Genomic DNA, 27,473 nt, shown 5'->3' with positions numbered 1-27,473 from the left:
CCAGTGCATCTGGCTTATGTGGGTCCTGGGGAATTGAACCTGAGTGCTTTGGCTTTATAGGCAAATGTCTTAACTGCTAAGCCATCCCTCTAGCCCCTTGATGGTATTCTCTCTCCCCCTCTCTCTCCCTCTCCCTCTCTCTCTCTCTCTCTCTCTCTCTCTCTCTCTCTCTCTCTCTCTCTTCAAGGTAGGGTCTCACTCTAGCTTGGGCTGACCTGGAATTCATTATGTAGTCTTAGGGAGGCCTTGAACTCATGGACATCCCCCTACCTCTGTCTGAGAGCTGTGATTAAAGGCCTGTGTGTGTCACCACGCCCAGATGTCTTTGATGGTACACTTTTTTTTTTTTTTTTCCAAGTAGTTGTTTCACTCTAGCTCAGGCTGACCTAGAATAATTCACTATGTAGTCTCAGGGTGGCTTCAAACTCACGGCGATCCTCCTACCTCTGCCTCCTGAGTGCTGGGATTAAAGACGAGTGCCACCACGTCTGGCTTCTGGCCTGTCCTTGATGGTACTCTCTTGGTCTGAAGTCTAGCCTGTCACATATTAGGATAGTGGCCCATACTTATTTTCTAGGCCCATTTGCTTGAAACACTGTTTTCCAACCTTTCACCCTAAGATTGTATCCATCCTTTGTAGAAAGGTGAGTTTCTTGGAGGCAACAAATTGAAGGATCCTGCTGTTTAACCCAGTCTGCAAACCTATGTCTTTTGGTTGGGGGCATTGAGGCTGTTGATATTGAGTTATTATTGAAAGGTATGTATTTTGCCATTTTTTTCATTTTTTGTAGTTCTTCCAGTTTTACCTTTGCTCTGTTGTATTAACTAGTATTTGCATAAGGTTTTTTTCAGGTTCCTTATATGTGTGCTTTTTTTTCTCGTCAGCATGGAGGATCCTTTCAAGTATTTTCTGTAGAGCTGGTTTGATCTTCATATCTTCCTTTAGCCTGCTTTTGCTCTGGCATGTCCTTATTTCTCCATCTATTTGAATAGATAGCTTTGCAGGATAAAGTAACTTGGTTGAAAGTTATCTGTGTGTTGCCCCACATCCTTAATCCTATCAGCTGGGAGGGTGAGATTTCTAGTCTGTAGAGGGTTCCAGCTGGGGACCAAGCGGTCAGAACACGAGTCTATGGAGGACATCTGATTGAAACCTCCATGTTCCCCAGGTTTTGCAGTTACGGTTGCAGTTACCTTCTGTTCGCTGGGATGAAACTCCTGACTGAAAGCAGCTGGAGGGAGGGTGGTGCTTGTTTTGGTTTAGTCTTGAGGGGACACTCCATGATGGCAGGGAAAGCCCGGCATTAGCACAGGCTGGACCTCATCTCTGCCACGTCAGGTGGACACAGCAGAAGAGTGCCAAATATGGCAAGGGGAAGCTGGCTAAAACTCCCATAAGCCCACCCCCATCACATCTCCTCCAGGAGGCTCCAATTCCCAAATTGCCACCAGCTGGGGACCTAGCATTCAGAACATGAGTTCATGAGGGACACCTGCATCACAATCATATTTTACAAAGGTTGTGTTAAGCCGGGCGTGGTGGCACATACCTTTAATCACAGCACTTTGGAGGCAGAGATAGGATCACCGTGAGTTCAAGGCCACTCTGAGACTACATAGTTAATTCCAGGTAAGCCTGGACCAGAGTGAGACCCTACCTCAAAAAAAAAAAACCAAAAAAGGTTGTTTATAAGAATAAAGTGATCAACATTTTTCTAGGTAGTTATGGAATCTAAAAAGCAGACACAAGATTAGCCATCTTAATATAGATTAACCATCTATAAATGCTCATCACACCACTTTTTTTTTTTTTTTTTTTACTATGCAGTCTTGGGATAGCTTGAAACTCATGGTGGTCCTCCTACCTGTTTCTTGAGTGCTAGGATTGAAGGTGTGTGCCTTGCATTTTAAGTAGATTCTATGGACTGTGCATGGAAAGTTACTGGTAGCAATCATTGTTCCACATACATATTAAGAAATTAAAATTTATTTATTTATTTACTTGACAGAGGGAAAGAGAGGAAGAGGCAGATAGAAAATGGGCATGCTAGAGCCTCCAGCCACTGCAATCTCCAGATGCATGTGCCACCTTGTGCATCTGGCTTATATGGGTACTGGGGAATCAAACCTGGGTCCTTAGGCTTTGCAAGCAAGTGCCTTAACCACTAAGCTGTCTGTCCAACCTCCAATTTTTTAAAATTTATTTTTTCACGGTTTTTAGAGTCTCACCCTAGCCCAGGCTGACCTGGAATCCCCCTGTAGTCCCAGGCTGGCCTCAAACTCAGAGATCCTCCTACCTGTGCCTCCTGAGAGCTGTGATTAAAGGTGTACACCACCACATCTGGCTCTCCTAGTTTTTAAATATTTATTTACAGAAGCAGAGAGAAAAAAAAGTGAATGAACAGGGGCCACTTGCCACTGTACAAACTCCAAACACATGTGTACTTTGTGCATTTGGCTTAACATAGGTACTGGGGAACTGAACCAGGCTATAAGGCTTTGTAAGCAAGTTCTAGTTCTCCATCCCCACATTTCTATGTGTGTAAAATGGGGACAAATTTGTTACCTCTCCTTTTGGTTTTGGCTTTTTAAAGTAGGTTGGGACTCACTGTAGCCCAAGCTGACCTGGAATTCACTATGTAGTCGCAAGCTGGCCTCAAACTCAGTGATCTGCCTACCTCTGCTTCCCAAGTGCTGGGAATAAAGGTGTGTGCCACCATGCCCAGCATTTTTAAAAATTTATTTATTTATTTGAGAGAGAAAGAGACTGAGTGAGAGGGGGTAGGGGAGAATGGGCATGCCAGGGCCTTCAGCCACTGCATACGAACTCCAGATGCATGTGCTCCCTTGTGCATCTGGCTTCTGTGGGTCCTGGGGAATCGAACTTGGGTGTTTTGGCTTTGCAGGCAAGTGCCTTAACCACTAAGCCATCTCACCAGCCCATGCCCAGCATTTTTAAGTTATTTTTTTTTCCATGTACCTCCCTGTAAAATCACTACTCTTGAACACTCTTCATGGTACCATAAAATAGTGTGATTAAAGGCAGTTTCAAAACTGAAGTCTAGTACTGGAGAAGCAATGTACCACGTGGAACTGACAGGTAAGAGATAATGGGAGGTTGGGGTGTAAGTTGATGCACTGGAGGGTTTAGTCAGATAGGGTTGGCAGTGGCCCAGCAGAGCAACAGAACCTTCACTGCAGTTCTAACTTGTAAAATAAGGAAAACATGGCAACAAGCTGTTGGTCTAGAGGCACTGGTTAGGAACAGTTTATTCACGTAACACTGTACATCAGTGGGAACACAGCCACAAGCACAGTAAATCTCAAACTCTGGTGGGCTGTAAAAGGATGCGCACAGTACGTACAACATGGTGCGTCGAACATGTTCAAATACGAAGCAGCTGCAAGGTCTATGGACAACACTATAGGAAGAACACAGGCATTAAAAAGATGGGAAGATCTCATAATTTTAGCATAATGTGCGGGACGTGCGGGAAGAGGAATCAGAATCACATGTACAAAATAAGCCAGCGAGGGACCCATAGCAGAAACTGTCAAACTTACAGTGCCCCTGCCTCAGCCCCCCGAGTGCTGCAGTTGTAAATGGCTTTGGCAAACTCATGTCAACACCAAACTTAGCTTTCAGAGTGTCCCTAAGCAGGCAGCTCACTGGCCTTGGCCCATGGTATCCCAGAGCTGCTTTGACTGCAGTCTGCACGATGGTGATTACAAACTCTGGCTTCTGAGACTGGAGATCTCCATTTACTCTTAGAGTAGCCACTCTCTAGCCCCATGAAAGTCAGCAGGCATAAAAGGAGTGTTTGCCGGGTGTGCACAAGGCGCTGGGGTCAATTCCCAGTGCTATGCAAAGGAGTGGCTGGGAAGATGCTGGAGCAACAGCAGGATGCCCAGATCTGAGAGGAGCCGCTTTCTGGCTGATCAGCAATGCAGAAGATAAACCAGGAAAATCTCAAGTCAAGATTAGAAGAGTCTTCTAGGAAACTTTTTTCTTTGTGGTGCTGGGGATCTAACCCTAAGCCCTGCTCATGGGAGGCTGGCACTCTACCACCGAGCCCCAGATCAGAATGTTTGATCTTGGACCTGGAGGCTGCCCAGTAAAAATCTAGATAATGTTAGCACGGAGGTGACAGCTTCTTGGAAGGGGTACAGGACAGGAAATCTCCAAGAATGAGAAAGGACGGTAGACAGATTACCTGACAGACAGGAAGAAATCACAGTGGCACGTTTACAAATTTTATTGTTCTTTAAAATTGGTCACTTAGAGAGGTGTGCACGAGTAGACAGCCACTTCTCATTGGTAGACCAGAAACAGAAGACTTACTATTTACACTTTCAACATCTGAGAGTTCTGACCACTCCCCTAAAGTCCATGAAACAATAATTTATGATTTTGCTGAGGAATCACTGTGAAAAAGCACTTAAGACTTCATATCTAGCCATGTACCGAGTCCTTGGGCCTAAGCAAGCAGCTTCTCTAGTCACAGTCCACACGTTTTATCTGCAGATCTAAACACAGGTGGCATAAAGGACTCCCAAACCCCATATGGTGTGCGTCTATGCTGAAAGTCCAGGACTTGCATCCTATCTTTAAAAGTTCTTTTTTTCTACTTAAGGGAAAAGTAAAGCCAGGTGGCCATGTCAATGTCAGAATGTTGGTACCAGGGCATATTTTGGATAAAATGCATGTGTCCAGGCAGCATAAGAAATGCTGGGTGTGGTGGTGCACGTCTTTAGTTCTAGCACTCAGGAGGCAGAGGTAGGAGGATTGCCGAGTTCGAGATCACCCTGAGACCACATAGTGAATTCCAGGTCAGCGGGGCTAGAATGAGACCCTACCTCCAAAAACCAAAACCAAACAAACAAATGCCAACAGTTCCACAACACAGTTGTGCACAACACTGGGATTTATGGTCCACGGCAGTGAGCATACCCCTTCGCACACTGTCTCTCAGGACACAGGTTCACAGGGTCAACTTCGACAGCATCTTATAAAGGGTTCACTGGGATTGCTTTGTACTTTTTTTTCTTTTAGAATGTCTGGAGTCCTTTTTCTGCTTGAAAATAGGAGAATTCAGGAAACACAAGTCTGTGAAAGGGTCTCCTCTTCTTAGTTTCCTGCAAGAGTGAATGAGAGATCTCAGGCGCCATTATGAGCACCAGCTTCAGTGTTCAGTCACAATTTTAAATGTCAAGGAAGGCTCATTCTTAATATTTATTTATTTAAAAGACACGGGAGTGGGGGAGAGGGAGGATGTGGGTGTGCCAGGGCTTCCTGCCACTGTAAAAAAAACTCTAGACTCATGTGCCACTTAGTGCATCTGGCTTTACATGGGTATGGGGGGAATCAAACCTGGGACATCAGGCATTGAAAATAAGAGCCTTTAATTGCCAAGCCAGCCCTCCAGCCTGGAAGGCTCATTCTTGAACAAACCTCAGCATGTCTGCCCACCCCCCACCAGGCCATGACAATGGAGCCTCACAAATAGAATACTCACGAAGCCAGGGTTGGCTCCTTGTAGCTCAGGATGGTGGTGCACCTACGCTTGGGCAGAGACGTGGGGGGGCTCTCTTTGTTCCTCTGTGGAGAAAGGGAAAGCTTCCTGGTTTTCACTGTAGGACGTAAGAGGTTATTGGTGACATCTTTCAGTATATGACGAGGTGACTGGTGAGCTTCAGGAGGTGTGCCTATAAAAACACAAAAACAACTTCTATTGAATATGGTTCCAGGAGGGGAGGAGAAACTCACAGGAACGAAACTGTACTCAAGCTGGGCATGGTGGCGCACACCTTTAGTTCCAGCACTCGGGAGGAAGAGGTGAAGGGGATCGCTGGGAGTTTGAGGCCATCCAGAGACTACAAACAAAACACAAGCAAGGGGGAAGATAAGGACCAATAGGCGTGGATGTCTTTGTTTTGGTTTTACCAGATAGGGCCTCATCTAGCCTAGGCTGAGCCGGAATTTATTCTATAGTTTACAGATGGTCTCACAGCCATCCTCCTCCCTCTGTCTCCTGATTAAAGGCATGCACCACCACACACCTCGCTAAGCCTATCTTCTGATCTTAACATGCATGTGTACACACACACACACACACACACACACACACACACACACACAAAAGTTAAATTCCAAGAAAAAAGTTAACTAGGCAGTGATTTTTTTCCCCCCTGAGGTCAGATTTCACTGTAGCCCAGCTGACCTAGAATTTACTATGTAGTCTCAGGGTGGGAACTCATGATGATCCTCCTACCTCTGCCTTCCAAGTGCTGGGATTAAAGGTGTGCACCACCACGCCTGGCTTGATTTTTTTTTTTTTTAATTGACAGCTTCCATACTTATAGACAATTAACCATGATAATTCCCTCCCCTCCCCTCACCCACTTTCCCCTTCACAAATCTATACCCCATCATATCTCCTCCCTCTCTCCATCAGACACTCTTTTATTTGGATGTCACCATCTTTTCCTCCTATTATGAGGGCTGGGCAGTGATTTTATATTAAGCATCCACATGCTCCAAGCGTACCTGGGTTTCAAATAGTCTTTTCTCACCATAAACAAATTTACATATTTGTAAGTAGAGAGAGGGACAGACAGACAGAATTATAGAGAGAAGGAATGGGCACGCCATGGCCTTTTGGCATTGCAAACCAACTCCAGATGCGTGTGGCACTTTGTGCATCTGGCTTTACATGGGTAATGAGGAATAAAATGTGGTAGTCAGGCTTTGCAAGCAAAAGCCTTTAACTGCTGAGCCATCTTTCTAAGCTTGAGACCTTTCATTCAACCTGTACCCCATCCTCCTGTTACGGATTAGAATCCTATCTTCATGACACGTGATACACATGTGCTCCAAGCAGGTCGGAGCAACACTATTGACAATTGCATCCTGTGCCCCCCACTCCTAAACCACTCACTGCCCCCAGGGAGACAGCAGGAGCGCCTCCACCCTCCCCAGGGCAACAGAGAACACAGTGTGAGTACCAGGAGTGATGGCTGGCTGGGACTGCAGGAAAGCTAGCCTGTCCCCTATTCATGGGGTTGGAGGGAGCGGACGGACAGACTCCTCCGTAGGTTTTTATCTGTGCACTAAGTCCTCTTTTGGATGTGAGATACTGCATTTAATAATTTAGGTTGGTTTTTTTTTTTCCAACTTACCTTCTGTTTGGAATGATTCTATTTGTTCTGGAAGATGAGTTTCTTGAACAGGGTCTTGCCTTAGAGAAGAACAATGGAAATAAAATTCATTTATCAATTAGGTAGGAAACCCACAAATTGATTGTTTTCTCAACTTATAAGCGCTTAAGCTTTTTTGAACATTAATTTACTTAATTAATTTGAGAGGGGGAGGGGCAAGCAGAGAGAGAATGGGCACACCAGAGCTTCTAGCCACTGCAATCAAACTCCAGACGCATGCACCACCTTAGGCATCTGGTTTATGTGGGTCCTGGGGAGTAAAAGCTGGATCCTTTGGCTTTGCAAGCCAGTGCCTTACCTGCTTCGCCATCTCTCCAGCTCCAGCTCTTTCTCCTTCATGGCTATCGCCTCACAATCCCACTCCACACCCACACATTTGTGCTGTGTGCCAGAACCCAAATGCTGATGCTGATTATGTGCAGCCTGGTTTCAGCTTCCACTAGGCAAACGGATCAAGTCCTACCTGAAACATGCCCTAATTCAATCCCACTTAACTAGAGGAACAACCCATCAAAGCTGGCTGGAAATACAGTTTTGTCACTCAACTCCAGGAGTCTGTTTGATGATTAGCAGAGCTGTGAGTTATTGGAACTGCATGCTTTAATAGTTTTAATGACTGAACTCTTCTGAAATTATTTCATTATCTTTAAGCCAGTGTGGTGGTGCACACCTTTAATCCCAGCACTCGGGAGGCAGAGGTAGGAGGATCACCATGAGTTCGAGGCCACCCTGAGCTGTATAGTGAAATTAAGGTCAGCCTGAGCTAGAGTGAGACCTTATCTCAAAAAACCCAAAATCATTCCTTATGCTTCAAACCTGTTACTGGTAGGTTTGTTCTAATGGCAATTATATTTGCATGCTCTGTAGAGTATTTTCTGCTCTATCCAAAATGAAATACGGATGCCAGGTATGGTGGCTCGCTCATGCCTTTAATGCCAGCACTCAGGAGGCAGAGGTAGGAAGATTGCTGAGTTTAACACCATCCTGAGACTACATAGTGAATTCCAGGTCAGCCTGGGCTAGACTACCTTGAAAAATCAACCAACCAAACACTCTATGAACAGCACTTACCTGCAAAGCCAAAGGACCCAGGTTCAATTATTCAGACCATGTAAAGCCAGATGCGCCTGGAATTTGTTTATAGTGCAGGAGGCCCTGGCATGCCCATCTCACTCTTTGCCTCTTTCTCTCTGTCTTAAATAAACACTCACACACTCTCTCCTGCTACCTCTTTCTCTGTCTTAAAATGGTTGTTTATTAGAATTAGGTGGTGAAATGAAAACCTTGAGGTTTTCATTTTTCTAGGAAGTAGTTATTGAATCTAAAAGACAGACACAAGATTAGACAGAGAGAGGGGGAGAGAGAATGGGCATACCAGAATCTCTAGCCACTGCAAATGAACTCTAGATGCATGTGCCACCCTGTGCATCTGGCTTATGTGGGATCTGGAGAATTGAACCTGGGTCCTTAAGCTTTGCAGGCAAGTGCCTTAACCATTAAGCCATCTCTCCACCCAGTTTTTCCTATTTTTTTTTTAATTTATTTGGAAGGACAGACAGAGAGAGGCAGAGAATGGGTGCAACTAGGGCCTCTAGCCATTGCAAACAAACTCCACACGCACACGCCACTTAGTGCATCTGGCTTTATGTGGGTACTGGGGAAATCGAACCCTGGCTATCAGGCTTTGCAAGTAAGCACCTTTAACTACTGAGCCATCTCCCTCAGCTGGAAGGCTCATTCTTGTACAGAAGTTGGTATCTTTGGCCCCTCTGCCCAGCCATGTCACGACAGGGCCCCACGTGGAACACTCACGAAGCCAGGCCGGGCTCCTCACAGCTCACGATGGCAGCGCACCTAGGCTTGCGCAGAGGCGTCAGGTTCTCTCCATTCCTTTTTGGAGAAAGGGAAAGCTTCCTGATTTCCACTGTAGAAAACGAGAGGCCCTTGGCGATGTTGCTCAGTGTACGAGGTGACTGGTGAGCATCTGGAGGTGTGCCTATGAAGACACAAAGAATGTCTCTTGAATCTGGTTCGAAACAGGGGAGCAGATCCCAGGAACGAGACTGCACTCAGCTACATGTTCTTGGGTCTGTGTTCACGCATGTCGGCATGCACATGGGGCAGCCAGAGGACAATGCTGGGAGTTGCTCGCTTGGATCATCCATGTTTTCTGAAACAAGGTCTCTCACTGGTCTGGAATTTAACAACTGGGCAGGCTGGCTGGCAGCAAGCCCTAAGGATCTGCCTGTGCCACCAGCACTGGGGTTATGAGCACACACCACCGTAGGTTCTAGGGATCAGGCTCAGGTCGTCATTCCTCATGCTGTACTGACTGAGGTGACCTCCCAAGTGCCTCAATGATATATTCTAAAGGCACAGGTACCTGACACTTTACCAAACACACACAAACATATTTTAGTTTTTCAAGGTAGGGTCTCACTGTAGCCAGGCTTACCTGGAGTTCACTATGTAGTCTCAGGCTGGCCTTGAACTCACAGCAATCCTCCTAAATGCTGGAATTAAAGGTGTGCACCACCATGCCTAGCAGCACATACATTTTTAAAACTTTTTTTCCCCCATTCAAGCTAGACAATGTTGAAATACTAATCATGGTGGACATGAAATACTGACAGATAGCAACAGAGCTTTTGCAATAGCGTGGGTATGATCATTCTGAGATTTTAGTCACACCTGCCATATTTACCATCATGCTTCCTGCACCCAACACCAAAGTTTCGGATCAGTGGGCTTCTAGTACAGGTATAAAGCAACCTCGCTTATTTCTATTAGATCAGAATTCTTGAGCATAGCATGTGAACTCAGGATGAAGCGTGTTCCCACTGGTAATGTGAGCACGTTAAAGGTCAACAATGTCTTTCCCATCACAAATGTTCAAACTCTTCTCCTTTGGTGCTACATCTCTGTTGAGAGGCAGGCAGGCAGCAGAGTGAGAACACTGCCAGAAAATACTCTCAAGCAGCGTTGCAAGCAAATCCCGGGGCTGGAAAGATGGCTCAGTGGGGAAAGCACTTCTGGTAAAGGCTTGATGACTCCACAATCCATGTGGAACTGGATGTGTCTTGTGAACATTTGTAATCAGGACAGTAGTTGAGTGGGGAGTGGTGGTGCACACCTTTAATCCCAGCACTCGGGGAGGCAAGAGGATCGCCATGAGTTTAAGGCCACCCTGAGACTAAACAGTGAATTCCAGGGCAGTCTGGGCTAGAGACCCCACCTTGAGAAAAAAAACAAAACAAGATGGAAGTAGAGATGGGAGAATGCCAAGGCTTGCGTGCCAGCCAGTGGTGAGTGCCACGGCTTCAAAAACAAGGGCACGGTCACATTTTTTAAATTTTAATTTATTTGAGAGAGAAAGAGGCAGAGAGAGAGAGAGTGGCCAAGAGAGAATGGACAATAAGCATACCAGGGCCTCCAGCTGTGTGCACCCCCTTGTGCATCTGGCTAACGTAGGTCCTGGGGAATTGAGCCTCAAACAGGGGTCCTCAGGCTTCACAGGCAAGTGCTTAACCGCTAAGCCATCTCTTCAGCCCACAGTCACACTTTTAATCAGATAGAAAGATCACTGTGAGTTCAAGACCACCCTGAGACAATGCAGCAAATTCCAGGTCTAGCCTGGGCTAGAGTGGGACTCTACCTCAAAAAACAAAAACAAAAAACGGTAGAAGATGAGGACCAACATGAGGATGCCTTCTGATCTCCATATGTGTATGCACGCATGCACCTCCCCGCCCCCAAAAAAGAAAATCCCAAGAAAAACAGTTAACTGGGTAGTGATTTTATATTAGGCATCTATATGCTCCAAGGGTCCCTGGGTTTCAAACAGTCTTCTGTCAGCATGAAAAATTTTATTTATTTGGAAGCAGAAAGGGGAACAGAGAATTATAGAGAGAAGGAATGGCCACACCAGGGCCTCTTGTCAATGCAAACAAACTCTAGATGCATGTGCCACTTTGTGTATCTGGCCTTATGTGGGTACTGGGAATCAAATCCACACACAAGTGGCCTGTAGCAAACTTTACAAACAAGTGCCTTTAACCACTGAGCCATGTCTCCAGCTCCGAGACCTTTTGCTCAACCTGAAACCGTCCCTGCACCCCACCCCCACACTGCAAGGTTTTGCTTACTGATAAGAATCCTAGCTCGGGCTGGAGAGATGGCTTAGCGGTTAAGCGCTTGCCTGTGAAGCCTAAGGACCCCGGTTCGAGGCTCGGTTCCCCAGGTCCCACGTTAGCCAGATGCACAAGGGGGTGCACGCGTCTGGAGTTCGTTTGCAGAGGCTGGAAGCCCTGGCGCGCCCAATCTCTCTCTCTCCCTCTATCTGTCTTTCTCTCTGTGTGTGTCGTTCTCAAATAAAGAAAGAAAGAAAGAATCCTAGCTCCATGACAACTGATACTCTTTGATAGAGTGACATTTGCTCCAAGTAGGTGGGCGCGACACTACTGCCGATTGCTTCCTGTGACCTGCACTACTTAACCCTCGATGCCCCCAGGGAGACAGCGGTGGGTCCCTCCCCTCCCCAGTGCAGAATACAGAATGCAGCGCTGGAGTGATGACTGGCTGCCACGTCACATACCCTCAGGGGTCCGGCTCGACGGAGGTGGCCCCTGCCCAGCCTTGTCATCCATGCGCTGCGGTCCCCTTTTGGATCTGGGCCTGGTCACGGGTCTGTCCGCTTTGCTGGCGAAGTCCTCAGTGTACTTGCGGGACGGCACGTAGAGGTCGTCGGTGTCATCCTCGGAAGTGCTGGTCTCAGAGTCACTTCTGTCACCCTCACTGCCGCTGGTGCCCCCAGCAGAGTCGCTGTCCACTTTCTGGCGGAAGGGGGTGAGATGGACGCCCTCTTCCAGGTTGAAGTTGTAGGCATCACAGGAGCGGGCGGCGCGGCCCGCCCGCGGTCGCAGTCTCGGTCGCGGAGGGAGCGCGTCTTGCTCAGATTCCCTGCAGTTCCCTTTTGTCTTTGACTTCCTCCTCCTCTTCTTCCCAGCTCCCTTTCTTCTTCCCTGTGTGTTTGTATGCCTGCTTCTCTGCGGCTCTGATGCAGATTCTAGAACAATTTCCTTTGCTTTAGGAAGCGTTCCTGGCTGAGCGGGTCTAGGGGATAAGTTAACGGAGTCCTTGCTCCAGCGATAAACATTCTGTTTTACTTTGTCAGGTATGTGCACCATGGGGTCTCCACGTCCAATTCTTTCCAGTTCCGAAGATTGCCCAGCCAGATGGCTGGCCCCACAGTCCTCCACGGCACTGGACTGACTTAAACCCCCGACGTGTTTCTTCGGGCGACGCAGAGATATGGTTCTAGGCAAGACATCCTCAGCAGACATGACTTCATCTGAATCAAAGTCTCTAACCAGTGTGTCTGCAGAAATGATAGGACTTGGCTCTGCAAATTAAGAAAGAAAGGAAAAGTCTCACATTTTGTAAATCTCCATTTCAAGAATCTCAGAATTCACAGGGGGCTGGAGAGATACCTCAGCTATTAAAGGTGCAAGCTTGCAAAGTCTGATAGCCCAGGGCTCGATTCCACAGTATCCAAAAAGGTGAAGTATGGTACAGAATTCATTTGCAGTAACAAGAGGCCCTGGCATGCCCACTTCCTATTTCTCTCTGCTTGCACATAAATAAAAATATGTATTTTTTTAAAAGTTGCAGAGGCCAAGAGTTGTGCACACCTTTCATCCTAGCACTTGGGAGGCAGAGGTAGGTAGGAGGATCATTGAGTTTGAGGCCAACTTGAGACTACATAGTGAGTTTCAGGTCAGCCTAGACTAGAGTGAAACTCTACCTCAAAAAACAAACAACAACAACAAAAAACCCCAAAATAAATAAATAAATAAATAAATAAAAATCGTAAAGAACAAAGAAGATTATACTCCTAAGCTGTTGTGAAGGACGCCCAACATAGAGCTTAGCACCCAGCAGCCCACACTGCTGCCATAAGTAAAGTGAAGTCCTCGATAGAGGATGTGGCACAAGGGGCAGATGCCGTGCTGAGCTTGTTGATTTTATTTTATTTTATTTTTTTAAACAATATTCCTTTTATTTTTTATTTTTTTAATTTTTTTTGTTTATTTATTTATTTGAGAGCAACAGACAGAGAGAGAAAGAGGCAGACAGACAGAGAGAGAGAGAGAATGGGCGTGCCAGGGGCTCCAGCCACTGCAAACGAACTCCAGACGCGTGCGCCCCCTTGTGCATCTGGCTAACGTGGGTCCTCGGGAATCGAGCCTCAAACCGGGGTCCTTAGGCTTCACAGGCAAGCGCTTAACCACTAAGCCATCTCTCCAGCCCCTGATTTTATTTTTGAGGCAGGGTCTCACTCTACTCCAGGCTGGCGATGAACTCACAGCTCTGCCTCTACTTCTGCTGGGATGAAAGGTACGCACCATCATGGCCCACAATTTTTTTTTTTTTTTTTTTTTGAGACAATGTCTGGTTACAGACATTGCATGTGCAGGAAGTGGCACATGCATATGGAGTTCATCTGCAGTGGCAGGAGGCCTTGGTGACCCATACATGCTCTATGCATTCTTGGTCTCTTCCTCTCAAACTAATTATATATATAATCTATTTCAAGAGAGAGAGAGATCACGCGTGCACATGTGAAAGAAAGACAAAGAGGGAGAATAGGAGTGCAGGGCCTCTGAGACAATGTCTGGCTACAGACATCCAGACTGGTTTTTAACTCTTGGACTTCTTGCTTCACCCTCCTTACTGCTGGAATGATGGGTGGGCGCCATTATTCCTGGCTTGGATGGATACAGTCTATATTAGTCTATATAAACCAAGTTACTTTGATCAGAATACCCAATGAGCATATCTAAAGGTAAAATAAGAAATTTTAATGCCATCACTTGCTATAAGAGATATTGCCCTTAACATTTTTGTCCCCTCAACACTCCCCGGCCCACTTACCTTCTATTTGAAATGACTGTACTTGTTCTGAAAGGTGAGTTTCTTGAAGAGGACCTTGCCTTAGAGAAGAAAAATGGAAATATTTTCATTTATCACCTATGTAGGAAACAAACTGTATGCTTTCCTAACTTATAAGTTCTCTTTTTTGTCTATCAATCCACAATTCCAGTGCAGAAACCTCAAAACATTTATGCTGACTACATGAAGCCTGATTTTTACAGCGGGTTTCAACTCCCACTAGAAAAAAAATGTATCAAAATTGGATAGTTCTACCAGAAACATGTCCTAATTCAATCCCACCTAACTGGAGGAACAGCCCACTGAAGCTGACTAGAAACACCATTTTGTCACTCAATTCCAGGAGTCTGTTTGATCATTAGCAGAGCTGTGACTTGTTGGAACTGCATGCTTTGATAGTGTTAATGACTGAACTCCTCTGAAATTATTTTGTTATCTTTAAAAATATCATTTTTTAGGTTCCAAATTTATGACTGGTATGTTTATTCTAATTCTAATTGTATGCTCTGTAGAGCATTTTCCAGAAGCATGAAGTGGCATATGCATATGGAGTTCACCTGCAGTGGCAGGAGGCCTTGATGCACCCATACATACTCTTGGTCTCTTTTTCTCAAACAAATTATATATATAATTTATTTCAAGAGAGAGAGAACGGGAGTGCAGGGCCTTGAGCTGCTGCAAACAAACTCCAGACATATGCACCACCATATGCATCTGGCTTACCTGGCTCCTGGGGAATCAAACCTGGGTCCTTTGGCTTTGTAGGAAAGTGCTTTAACTGCTAAGCCATCACTCCAGCCCCGATAAACATTTAAAAATAAAAGATCTGTGCATTTTTGCCATTTATATATATATATATATATATATATATATATATATATAAATATAATTTATTTATTTATTTATTTATTTATTTATTTATTTTTGGTTTTTCAAGGTAGGGTCTCACTCTGGTCCAGGCTGACCTGGAATTAACTCTGTAGTCTCAGGGTGGCCTCGAACTCATGGCGATCCTCCTACCTCTGCCTCCCGAGTGCTGGGATTAAAGGCGTGCGCCACCACGCCCGGCATTTTTGCCATTTATAATTAAGTACTAGATTCATAAGCAAACAAAATGCACTTGATCCAAAAATAGCCAGGCGTGGGGGCTCATGCCTTTAATCCCAGTGCTCGGGAGGTTAAGATAGGAGGATCACTGGTAACATGTAATCAAGATGCACATGGTGGCACATATGTCCGGAGTTCATTTGCAATGGCAGGAGGCCCGGGCATGCTCCTTCTCTATTTGCCTCTCCTTCCCCCCTCAAATAAATTAAAAAAAGGGGGGGGGGGTAAGGGAAGAAGGGTGTGTGTGTCTGATGGCAAAAGGAAGTGAATCAGTAGATAGAAATAGAGGTTTCTTTAAAAATATTTTATTTTTATTTAGCTATTTGACAGAGAGAAAGGAGAGAGAGAGAGAAAATGGACACGCCAGGGCCTCCAGCCACTGCAAACAAACTCCAGATGCATGCGCCACCTTGTGCATCTGGCTAACGTGGGTCCTTGGGAATTCAACCTGGGTCCCTTGGCTTTGCGGCAAATGCCTTAACCACTAAGCCATCTAACTGCTAAGCCATCCCTCCAGCCCAGAAATAGAGGTTTTAAAGGTGGTGCTTCCTTATACATTTTTGCCTAACTGGGATTATTTTTAGGCTAGCAAAATATTTTAATAATGAGCATTTCCTATAATAAAAACACAACATAAAGAAAATTTGTTTTAAAGGAAATAGTGTTAAGGGCTGGAGGGATGGCTTAGCAGTTAAGGCATTTCCAGGTTTGATTCCCCAGGACCCACTTTAGCCAGATGCTCATGGTGGCACATGCATCTGGAGCTTGTTTGCAGTGGCTAGAGGCCCTGGTGCACCCATTCTCTCTCTGTGTGTCAAATAAATAGTGTTAAAATTTCGGTAAAGTTTTGGATTCCCACACATCAAAGAAGCACTAAAGTATAAGGAAACCTTGACTATGTACCATAGAATCCTGACACATTAACTTTTCTTAAGTGGGGAGGGCTGGAAAGATGGCTATATAACTAAGATGCTTGCTGGAAAAGCCAAAATACCCAGATTCAATTCCCCAGTACCCAGGTAAAGCTAGGTGCTCAAGGTGGCTTGGGCATCTGGTGTTTGTTTGCAGTGGCCAGAGGCCCTGGCACACCCACTCTTTTTTTCTCTCTCAAATACAAACAGATATTTTAAATGTGCCCACTCTCTGTCTCTTCCTCTCTCTCACACACAAACAAATAAATAAATACAAATATTAAAAAACAATTCTTGGGCTGGAGAGATGGCTTAGCGGTTAAAGTGCTTGCCTGCAAAGCCAAGGGACCCAGGTTCAACTCCCCAGGACCCATGTAAGCCAGATGCACAGGGGAGGCATATGCATCTGGAGTTGGTTTACAGTGGCTAGAGGCCCTGGTGCGCCCATTCTCTCTACCTGCCTATTTCTGTATCTCTATCTCAAATAAATAAATAACAATAAAATATTTTTTAAAAAATCTTAAGTGTATTCTCAGTAGGAAAAGCTTGGACTCTAAATATCGGATTCAATTACGACATCAATTTCCTTCCACAAAAAGATCCCAGAGGTAAATCTTTGCAGTCTGAACAATCATCAATAACACATCACTCACGATAAGTCACTCCCAGGTGATTCCCTGCTGTTGCCGTCAACACTGGGGTCCATTCCTGGGAGACATGCTTCCTGGTGCTGCTCATGTATCAAAACGAAAGGAAACACTATTACAAGGAGTACTGCTGTGCCCTCCACATGGGAACAATAACATAGCTGCCTGTCTTTTTTCTGTTGTTTTTTTTTTTTTTTCCTTTGAGGTAGGGACTCATTCTAGCCCAGGCTGGCCTTGAACTCACAGCCATCTTCCTACCTCAGGCTTCTGAATGCTGAAATTAAAGATGTGCACCACCAGGTGTAACAATAACACACGTGATGGTGGATCTATTGTGGCGCCATGTAGTTTTAGGAATTGGTACTTTAACTGCTAAAAACTAGATCAAATACTGCCCCATTATACCTACATCCTAGTGTGTGAAGAGAAAATGAAAAATAAAAACGAGTGAAAGGAAGCATGGGAACTATGCATGGCTTTTCTCAGTAGTACAGAGTTAGGAGATCACCACAACAAGTCAAGACATGATGCTTGCCAGGACTCCAGCAACTGCCAGGGAGGTGAAGCCTACTGGAGGCCGTGAGCTAGGAACAGCATGTGTTATCCAAGGGGTCTGCGGCATGAGAGGGTGAGGCCCTGCCTCTGCATTTCTGCATAGGTGTTGTCATTTTCACCACTTTGCACATCAGAAAAAGACATAAATCATGTGCAACGGTTTGATAGAGATGGAGGTGAGGCATTGAGGGGGAAGGAAGCCTTTTAAAGTTTGGTCAGATGGGCTGGAGTGATGGCTCAGAGGTAAAAGGTTCCAAACCCTGACAGCCTGGGTTCGATTCCCTAGTATCCACGTAAAGCCAGAGACACAAATGATGCATGCATCGGGAGCTCGTTTACAGTAGTTAGAGGCCCTGGTGTGCCCTTACTCAATCTCTGTCTGCCTTTACTCTGTCTCACATAAATTGGTCAGTAGGCTGCTTTATCAACATACTTAAGAATTTAAGGAGGTTACACAGAGCAGCGAATACCAGGGAAATCCAAGGTCCTTTAGCACGACAAGAAAAGGAGGCCTAGCATGAGAAGAGTCACTATGGCCAGGGCTCAGGAGACATCACAGGGGAAATAGCCTGGGCTAGAGTGACATCCTACCTCAAAAAAAAAAACAACAACAAAATAACAAAGCAAAAATAAAAAAAGGATTAATTAACAGAGGGAGACAGAATCGTACAAAGAGTTTGGTAGTGGGAAAACAAAGAATGCTTTCTGAACATTTATGTGGAGAAAGTTACCATTAGCTCTGTGTGCGTGTTCAGGTCTTGGGTCACTGACGTGAAGTCACCAGCAGGAAAGAGTTACAGAACTAGGAGAGCACAACACGCATCTGACGGCATTTATCAAGAAAGCAGCTGCCAGCAAAGGAGCTGACGTGCAGCAGGAGGGCGGACAGAAATCCTGGAGGTGGTGCAAGGACGGAGGGGAGGGAAAGAGAGGGCGGGGGGCGTCTGGCCACTAAACTTCAGACAGACGCCCCACTTTGTGCATCTGGCTTTGCAAAGGTATATGGGAATTGAACGTGGGCCAGTGGAATTTGCAAGGAAATGCCTTTTACGGCTGAGCCATCTCTGCAGCCCCAAGATCATAAAGAAACAGAAGTGACTGCTGGCTTTGGCAGCAAGGACATTTGAGCGATCTTGACATCCAGGAATAAGAAAATGTTAGAGAAAAAACCTACATGCTTGGTTTGAGACATGAATGGAAGCTGGGAAGTGAGTAGGGGGGGGGGGAGAGAGAGAGAGAGCTTGTGTGTGTATGAGTGTGTATTTTAAGATCTGCTGTGAAAGGAAACAAGAGTAACAGGTCAGAAACATGACCAGGAGTGGTTTCACATTTTCTTTGGCTCTAGGGCAAGAGAACCTAAAGCACTCAGGCTGTTGATCCAGCGGACAAGGGAGAGAGAAATACCCAGGATTCTAATCCCAAAGGGGAGAGAAGCAAGAAACCGCGGTGGGCGGAGGGCTCGGCTCTCGCAGGAACAGCTCTACTTCGGGACAGCACTGTGACAAAGGGACAGGAAACACAAGCGTGGAGACGCAGAGTTGTAGACTCTGCAGTGGCAAGATAAGGGGTCCAGTCAGATTCCAAAGAAGGCATTCTCAGTTCTTTGTGAAACTTAATGAAAACCAAAATGTTATTTTTTGAAGTAGGGTCTCACTTCTGGCATTTATTCTGTCGTCCCAGCCTGGCCTCAAATCCACAGCAATCCTCCTACCTCTGCCTCCCGAATGCTGGGATTAACGGTGTGCCACCATTCCCAGTCCATACTGACTTAGAATGACAAGGCTAAAACCATTCTTAGAAATACATAACCTGAGGGCTGCAGAGAAGGCTCAGTGGTTAAGGCACTTGCCTGCAAAGTCTAATGACACAGGTTCGACTCCCCAGTACCCATACAAAGCCCAATGCACAAAGTAGTACATGCATCTGGAATTCTTTTGCTCATTCTCTCTGCTTGCAAATAAGTAAACAAAAAAAATACATAATCAGAACTAAATTCTTTTTTTTTTTATTTTTTTATTTTATTTTTTTAATTTTTATTTATTTATTTATTTATTTGAGAGCGACAGACACAGAGAGAAAGACAGATAGAGGGAGAGAGAGAGAATGGGCGCGCCAGGGCTTCCAGCCTCTGCAAACGAACTCCAGACGCGTGCGCCCCCTTGTGCATCTGGCTAACGTGGGACCTGGGGAACCGAGCCTCGAACCGGGGTCCTTAGGCTTCACAGGCAAGCACTTAACCGCTAAGCCATCTCTCCAGCCCCAGAACTAAATTCTTAGAAAAGTTTTCAATTTGATATCAAATAGCTAATGCTTGAACGTGGTAATCAAGGTAAATAACAAAGAAAAGAATGTTTAATGACACAGTAATATAATTTAAACAATTCATTATAAAGCCCAGAGAGATGGCTCAGCAACTAATAACCAATTTTATCAAATACACAAATATATCGATCATTTTAAAAGACCCACAGAAAATAATTTTCTGTTCACTATGTTTTAGATTAAATATTATGTGCACATTAATTATATGTGACTTCAGCAAAAACTCTGAAGTGTACAAAATGATTCATATACCTTTTTCCTTCTACTAACTGACTGAGCAGGGAAAAGGAAAAATTAGATGTCATTTTGAAGAAAAACATGTTTACTCTCAATCTTAGAGCAAAGGGAAGAAATCATAGCCAGGCTTAAAAAAAAAGAAAGCCGGGTGTGGTGGCGCACGCCTTTAATCCCAGCACTTGGGAGGCAGAGGTAGGAGGATCCTGTGAGTTGAAGGCCACCCTGAGACTCCATAGTGAATTCCAGGTCAGCGAGACCCTACCTCAAAAGACCAAAGAAAGAAAGAAAGAAAGAATTTGCCAGGCGTGGCAGCAAACGCCTTTAATCCCAGTACCTGGGAGACTGAGGTAAGAGGATTGCTGTAAGTTGCAGGCTAGCTTGAGACTACAGAGTGAATTCTGGTTCAACCTGGCGTAGAGTGAGACCCACTTTGAAAAATCAAAATTATTTAAAAAAAAAAAAGGGCTGGAGAGAAGTTAAGGTGCTTGCTTGAGGACCAGGTTCCATCCCTCAGTTTCCACGTAAACCAGATGCACAAGGTGGTACATGCACCTGGAGTTCATTTGTGAGGGATGGAGGCCATGGTGCACCCATTCTCACTCTCTCTCTCTTCATGTCTCTTTCAAGTAAATAAATAAAACAAAAATTGATGGAGCTGGTCCTGGTGGCAAACACCTTTAATCCCAGCACTTGGGAGGCACAGGTAGCAGGATTGCTGTCTGTTCAAAGCCATCCCGAAATGAGACTTCTATATCACCCTGGGCTACAGGGAGGCCTTAGGTAGGAAAAACAAACAATCCCCCAAACTAAAAAATGTTGACTGATCTGAAGTACTTATTCATGGCTTAATTTCTCCCTTCCACCGAGAACTCAGCTTTGTGATGAAAATACCTGTGCAGTGCCTTTAGCCTGCTGTGAGGTGAGCTTCTCTTTCAGCGCGGACAGCTGACAGGTGAGGAGGTAACACTCTCTTCTCAGTTGCAGGATGGTGTCTTGGGCCTCCCTCACTTTGGACTTTTCACTTTCCAAAGCTAAAACCAATAACCTATTGTTGTTCTGGTAATTTGCCAGCTGTGCCGAAGTGCTAGCTGTAAGGAGATAAAAGAAAACCTTCAGCCATGAACTCTAAATCTAAGAGATGAAATCAAAGGACAGAAGAACTCCTTACTGGGTCCTTGGCCTGGTGCAGATATAAAGGACTTGCGTCTGCCAAGCTCTGCCAAGTTTTTATTCCTCTTCTCTTTCATTCGCTTCTTTATGTCTTCAAGACTATCTTGAAAGGACTTTTTCTGGCACCTTTCCTTCGCCATCTTCTTTCTGAAAATTTAAAATGCTACAAATTATTATTTTTTTTTTGAGAGAATGGTAGAGAGAGATTGGGTGAACCGCATGCGCTCCTTTGTGGCATATGTGCAACATTGCACACTTGCATCATTGCATCTGGCTACATGGGACCTGCAGATTTGAACATGAGTTCTCAGGTTTTGCAGGCAAGTGCCTTAGCCACTAAGCCATTTCTCCAGCCTTATTTATTTATTTATTTATTTATTTATTTATTTATTTATTTATTTATATGAGAGGAAGTGAGTGAGAGAGAATGGGCATACCAGGGTCTCTTGCTACTGAAAATGAATTCCAGACATATGCACCATCTGTGCATCTAGCTTTATATGAGTACTGGGGAATCAAACCCAGGTCATTACACTTTGCAGGCAAATGCCTTAACTACTGAGCCATTCCTCCAGCCCCACAAAATAATTTTCTTTCAAATAATAACATCAAATATAAAGATTGCCAGGTGTGGTGGCACACACCTTTAATCCCAGACTCAGGAGGCAGAGGTAGGAGGATCACTTTGAGTTCGAGGCCCTGAGACTACATTGTGAATTCCAAGTTAGCCTGAGCTAGAGTGAGAACCTACCTCAGAAAACCAAATAAATAAATAAAGACTTTATTGTAGATGTATTTCAAAGTAGGTAGCTAATTATCCTAGGGTATTAGTTATTTTCTTCTTCTTCTTCTTCTTTATTTTTTAAGGTTGTTCTGAGGTAGGATCTAGCCCAGGCTGACCTAGAATTCACTCTGTAGTCTCACGGTGGCCTCAAACTCACGGTGATCCTCCTACCTTGGCCTCCCCAATGCTGGGATTAAAGGCATGTGTCACCATACCCAGCCTCCCCCTGCCCTGCCCCACGTAGGGTCTCGCTCTGGCCCAGGCTGACCTGGAATTCACTATGTAGTCTCAGGTTGGCCTTGTACTCAGTGATCCTCCTACCTTGGCCTGCCAAGTTTGGGATTAAAGTTGTGTCCACCTTGTCCAGCAAGTTATTTTCTCATTACTCTGACCAAATGCCAGCCCAGAACTTAAGGAGGAAAGGTCTGTTTCAGCTTACAGTCTGCAGTTACACTCCATCACGGGGAGGTATGGCAGCAGGAGAAAGACTGCTGGTCACATCCAGGGCTCGGTGAGCAAACAGCCAGCTTTCTCCTTTTGCTCTGTCTAGGAGGACTTCGGCCCAGCCAATGGTGTGGCCTCCAGTTAGGGTGGGTCCTACCTAAACCCAATCATCTAGAAAACCACACACATTTCTAGAGATCTGTTTCCATAGTGATTTAAAATCCTGCCCAGTTGACAGCCACAGATGAACAATCACAACTGGTAATGGATTAGATTCTGCAACTTTAAAATGTCATTCATATGTGGCAATTTTTTTTTCTTTTTTAAAAAATATTTGATTTATTGACTTATTTGAGAGAAACAGAGAAAAAGGCAATGAGAGAGTATGGGCGTGCCAGGACTTCCTGCCACTGTAAATGAACTCCAGATGCATGTTCCACTTAGTGCATCTAGCTTTACATAGTTACTGGGGAACTGAGCCTAGACTGTTACTCCTTGCAAGCAAACTCTTTAATGCTGAGCCCTTTCCAGCAACCACCTCACCCCGATTTTTTTTCTTTGACTACTTTATGAAATGCTGATTTTTCAACCTACAGATTATAGAACATGCTACCTACTTTTTTTTTTTTTTGAGGTAAGGTATTGCTCTAGCCCAGGCTGACCTGGAATTCACTATGTAATCTCAGGCTGGCCTCAAACTCACAATCCTCCTAATTCTGCCTCCCAAGGGCTGGGATTAAAGGTGTGCCCCACCATGCCTGGCTACCTACTTGTTTTTCCAACAAACATATATTGGGGGTGTACCATATTCTAGGCACTATGAGAAATACTTATTACATTGCTTTTCTGAAACGATTTTGTTATTCAGGCTAGTCTTGAACTCATGGACACAAATAATCTCCCTGCCTCAGCTTCCTAAGAGCTGTGACTGCAGGCGTGTGCCACACTTGGCTTCTGATATATAAATAAATATATACAAATAAATAAATTAAATTAAAAAAAAATGTAAGGTCTTGATCTAGCCTAGGCTGACCAGAATTCATTCGGTAGTCTCAGGGTGGCCTCAAACTCAAGGCGATCCTATCTGCTTTCTGAGTGCTGGGATGAAAGGCGTGCACCACCATGCCCGGCTTAAGCATGAGTCTTAATACAATTAAAAGTAATATATAGCTGGGCATGGTGGTGCACGCCTTTCATCCCAAGGCTCAAGAGGCAGAGGTAGGAGGATCGCTGTAAATTTGAGGCCAGTATGAGACTACATAGTGAATTCCACTGGGCTAGTGTAAGACCCTACCCCCACCCCCCAAATGTAATATACAGCCAGGCATGGTGGCACATGCCTTCAATCTCAGCACTTGGGAGGCAGGGGTAGGAGGATGGCTGTGAGTTCGAGGCTACCCTGAATGAGACCAAACAGTGAGTTCCAAGTCAGCCTGGGCTAGAGCAGACCCTACCTCAAAAAAACAATCAACCAACCAAACCAACAAAAAAAGCAATATGCTATGAAGTATATTAAAACAAGTGTGCTTAACTTAAAAAGCTAGCATGGCGATATAGCACTTTGGAGTTAGAGGCAGGAGGATTGATGCAAGTTCAAGACTAGCTGGGGCTGGAGAGGTTGCTTAGTGGTCAAGGCTTTTGCCTGCAAAGCTAAAGGATCCCCATTTGACGCTCCAAGACCCACGTAAGTCAGATGCACAAGGAGGTGCATACATCTGGAGTTCATTTGTAGTGGCTGGAGGCCCTGGTATGCCCATTCTTTCTATCTCTCTCTCTCTCTCTCTCAAAAAAAAAAAAAAAAAAAGACTAGCCTGGTCTACATAGTGAGTTCCAGGATGGCCAAAGCAAGATCCCGTCTCAAAAAAATAAATAATAATCCCAACACTGAGAAGGCAGAAACAGGTAGGAGGACTCCTATGAGTTTGAGGCCAGCCTTGAACTACAGAGTGAGTTCCAGATCAGCCTGGGCTAGAGTGAGACTCGACCTCAAAACAACAACAAAAATAATAACTACAGCAACAATAATATAATGAAAATAAGCAAAAATTGATCTAAAGTACTTATTCCCAAGAAACTCAGCTTTATAATGCAAATAACCGAACAATGTCTTTAGTTTGCTGTGAAACAAGTTTCTCTTACAGTGCATGCAGTGGACACATAAGATAATAACATTCTTTTCAGCTGTTGGAAAGCAGACATGCTTCGACCTGTTTCAGAACATGTGAACTACTTTTCCTGAACAATTTCTGTCCCAGACTGCACCTTGCAGATCTTAAGACTATGAATTACTACTGCCCAGAACAAGCTAATGCACAGTTTACACCACAAAGGATTAGCTTCCTGTCCTCTTAGTCAAATATCTTCTTAAACCTTAGATCTTCAGTATTTTCACCAACATTTACTTTCCTCTATGCAGTATTTGGGATCTTAGATACCGCCAATCTCAGATAAATATTTCTACCAATATATACACAACATACTGGGGGATTAGAACAAGTGCATTTAAAAAAATAGTTGGTGGGTTTTATAAGACAGCTTTATCCCAACTACACTACTGAAGTTTGAACTGGAGGTGTTTGAGGCACGCTGATAAAATGACTGACAGTACATATGTGTGTACTGTGGGACTGTTTATTTTTTTGCATTGTTTTTCAAGGTAGGGTCTCACTGACGCTCAGGCCAACCCTGAATTCACTATGTGGTCTCAGGTGGCCCTCCTACTTCTGCCTTCTGAGCGCTGGGATTAAAGACATGTTCCACCAAGCCTGGCTGAGATTATTATTATTATTTTTTATTTTAAACAAAGAAAGATTTATCTTTATTTTATTTATTTGAGAGTGACAGAGAAAGAAGGGGAGAGAGAGACAAAGAGAATGGGTACGCCAGGGCCTCCAGCCACTGCAAACGAATTCCAGATGCATGTGCCAACTTGTGCATCTGGATTAAGTGGTTCCTGGGGAATCAAGCCTCCTTAGGCTTCACAGGCAAGCACTTAACCGCTAAGCCATCTCTCCAACCCCTCAGAGTAGTCTTAATGCTTCCTCTCTCTTCTTTGAGATGGTGGTGTAAAGATGTAACATCTAGTGCTATAGCAGCTTCTTGGGCCATGAAGCAAGAAGCATGGAGACAAAAGGTGTATGTATGTGGTGATCGTGGGAGGGAAGGAGGTGGAAACAGACTGGGGTCATAAACTTTTGTTGTTTTTTTGGCTTAGATTATTTTTGAAACAACATCATATCTAAAAATTCATGAAAGTGATTGGAGAGATGGCTCAGTGGTTTAAAGTGCTTGCCTGCAAAACCTAATGACCTGGGTTAAATTCTCCAGTACACACATAAAGCCAGATGCACAAAGTGGTGCATGCATCTGAGGTGCATTTGCAGTGGCTACAGGCCCTGGTGCACTCTGTCTCTATGTAAAGATAAATAAAAATTAAAAGAAAAAAATAATAAAAATTCATGACAGTCAGCCAGGCACAGTTGCATAAGCTTTGAATCTCAGCACTCAGGAGACAGAGGTAGGAGGATCATGGTGAGTTCAAGTCCAGCCAGAACTACATAGTGAATTCCACGTCAGCCTGGGCTAGAGTGAGACCCTACCTCGGAAAACAAAACAAACAAAATTCATGACGTAGTTGCTACCTAAAAGCACTACTTCCGGTGGAGGCCAGTGTGTGTGTGTGTGGAGGGGGCATTAACAAATGAAGACAGAGGGGTCATGGTGCTAGGGTGGTCTCGGGGTACAGGGCATCTGGGTGAAAGGGCAGGCTGATATATCAGTTTCTCTACCAGTCCTCCACAGTCACCACCTCTTTTTAAAATAAAAAAAAGGTACATATATATATATATGTATGCATTTATGTGTATTTGCGAGGAGAGGTAAACAAAGGGGGTGGGGAACGTCAGAGCCTCTTGCCAATGCAAAAGAACTCCAGTTGCATGCACCCCTTTGTGCGTCTGGCTTTACGTAGGCGCTGGAGACTCGAACCCAGAGAAAGCCGACTTTGCAAGCAAGCGCCTCTAACCACTGAACATCATCTCCCTTGGCCCCGTTTGAAAAACTTTTGACTGAAAACCTGCAAAAGTCTACACAACGCACCCGACCCCTACTCCTCTCCTCCTCCCAGCCCCCTCCCGCACGGAACCCTTCGTTCCACGTCCGAAGCGATGCCGGGGACACAAAGGGCCAGAGGCCCATCGCACAGTGCTCAGCCGGCCTCCGTGACAGGCTCTGCGGCCCTCGGGGAGGTACGGACCCGTCGCCTTACACCGGAAGCGGACCGACCCTCCCCGGCCGCATCCCCTCGGTACCTGGGCCTGTTCGGCTGCCCCTGCCGCTGGCCGTCCTCACCTCCAGCGCCTCCGCTCGCACCTCCCGCCGCCACATTCGAAATCCGCCGCGGCGCCCGTCCATTGGCTGGCTGCGGTGACGTCACGCCTCCTCCACCACCTTCTTCCCAGAGACACTTGCGCGCGCCCACTTCCTGGCCGGGCGCAGTCACGTGACGCAAAGCGCGCCCCGCCCCCTCCGCTCTAAACAACAACAACAAAAGAAGAGCAAACCGGAAGAGCGTCTTCCTCTACGGCCGGGCGGCGCTCGCGAGCGCCCCCTGGCGAGGAGCCAGCCACCTGCCGCCTGCGCACAGAGGCAGCTGCTGGGGAGGTGACGGGACGCTGAAGGTGTGAGGGTTTCGCCGGCCTCTTTGCTCTTGGCCGGGCTAACTCTCAGGAAAGTGCTGCTGATCTCCCTGGGTGCCCCACACTGCCCGCGCATGGAGCTGGTTGCAATCTAAAAGGAAGAAACAGGGCTGGAGAGATGGCTTAGCGGTTAAGACACTTGCCTGCGAAGCATAAGGACCCGGGTTCTACTCCCGCGTACCCACGTAAGCCAGGCCCACAGCGGGGCACCTGCGTCTGGAGTTCTTGCGCAGTGGCTAGAGGCCCTGGGGCGCCCACTCCAGAGAGCTCATTCGTTTCTTCCTGTATCTCAAACGAAACATTAAAAAAAATAGAAACACGAAATGACAGTGATGTCACGTACCTTCTTGGGCTGCAGCTGTTCCTCAGGACACCCAGGGAGAGAGGGCATCCTACCTACGTCAGCGGCGACAGGCCAGGGAATGCAGTA

At 45.5% G+C, this 27,473-nt stretch overlaps 1 protein-coding gene across 2 annotated transcripts; it reads right to left on the bottom strand.

The window, feature by feature from the left end:
* Window positions 1-4,232: 4,232 nt before the first annotated feature.
* Window positions 4,233-26,781, bottom strand: Sgo1 (shugoshin 1). 2 transcript variants are annotated; one of them, XM_045136174.1, is made up of 10 exons: window positions 26,697-26,781; window positions 21,117-21,265; window positions 20,840-21,036; window positions 16,841-16,917; window positions 14,152-14,210; window positions 11,813-12,619; window positions 9,031-9,214; window positions 7,180-7,238; window positions 5,517-5,706; window positions 4,233-5,136 (listed from the first exon to the last, which is right to left on the bottom strand). In XM_045136174.1, exons 2-10 carry the CDS (start codon window positions 21,256-21,258, stop codon window positions 5,019-5,021), a joined length of 1,833 nt encoding a protein of 610 aa, XP_044992109.1. In that variant the 5' UTR covers window positions 21,259-21,265; window positions 26,697-26,781; the 3' UTR covers window positions 4,233-5,018. The 2 variants fall into 2 exon arrangements, with proteins under 2 accessions (XP_044992109.1, XP_044992110.1); XM_045136175.1 differs by having other exon boundaries at window positions 26,657-26,704.
* Between the last annotated feature and the right edge of the window lie 692 nt (window positions 26,782-27,473).

This window comes from Jaculus jaculus, chromosome 16, assembly GCF_020740685.1.
Source record: "Jaculus jaculus isolate mJacJac1 chromosome 16, mJacJac1.mat.Y.cur, whole genome shotgun sequence".
Taxonomy (NCBI): Eukaryota; Metazoa; Chordata; class Mammalia; order Rodentia; family Dipodidae; genus Jaculus; species Jaculus jaculus.
The sequence above is the reverse complement of the archived record's forward strand: the minus strand, read 5'-3'. Positions and strand labels throughout refer to the sequence as shown.

Coding starts and splice junctions, on each gene's coding strand:
- Sgo1 (XM_045136174.1), bottom strand. CDS start 21,258: ATGGCGAAGGAAAGGTGCCAGAAAAAGTCCTTTCAAGATAGTCTTGAA. Junction 21,037..21,116: donor TGCACCAGGCCAAGGACCCA/GTAAGGAGTTCT, acceptor ATCTCCTTACAG/CTAGCACTTCGGCACAGCTG. Junction 16,918..20,839: donor AGGCTAAAGGCACTGCACAG/GTATTTTCATCA, acceptor ATACATGAGCAG/CACCAGGAAGCATGTCTCCC.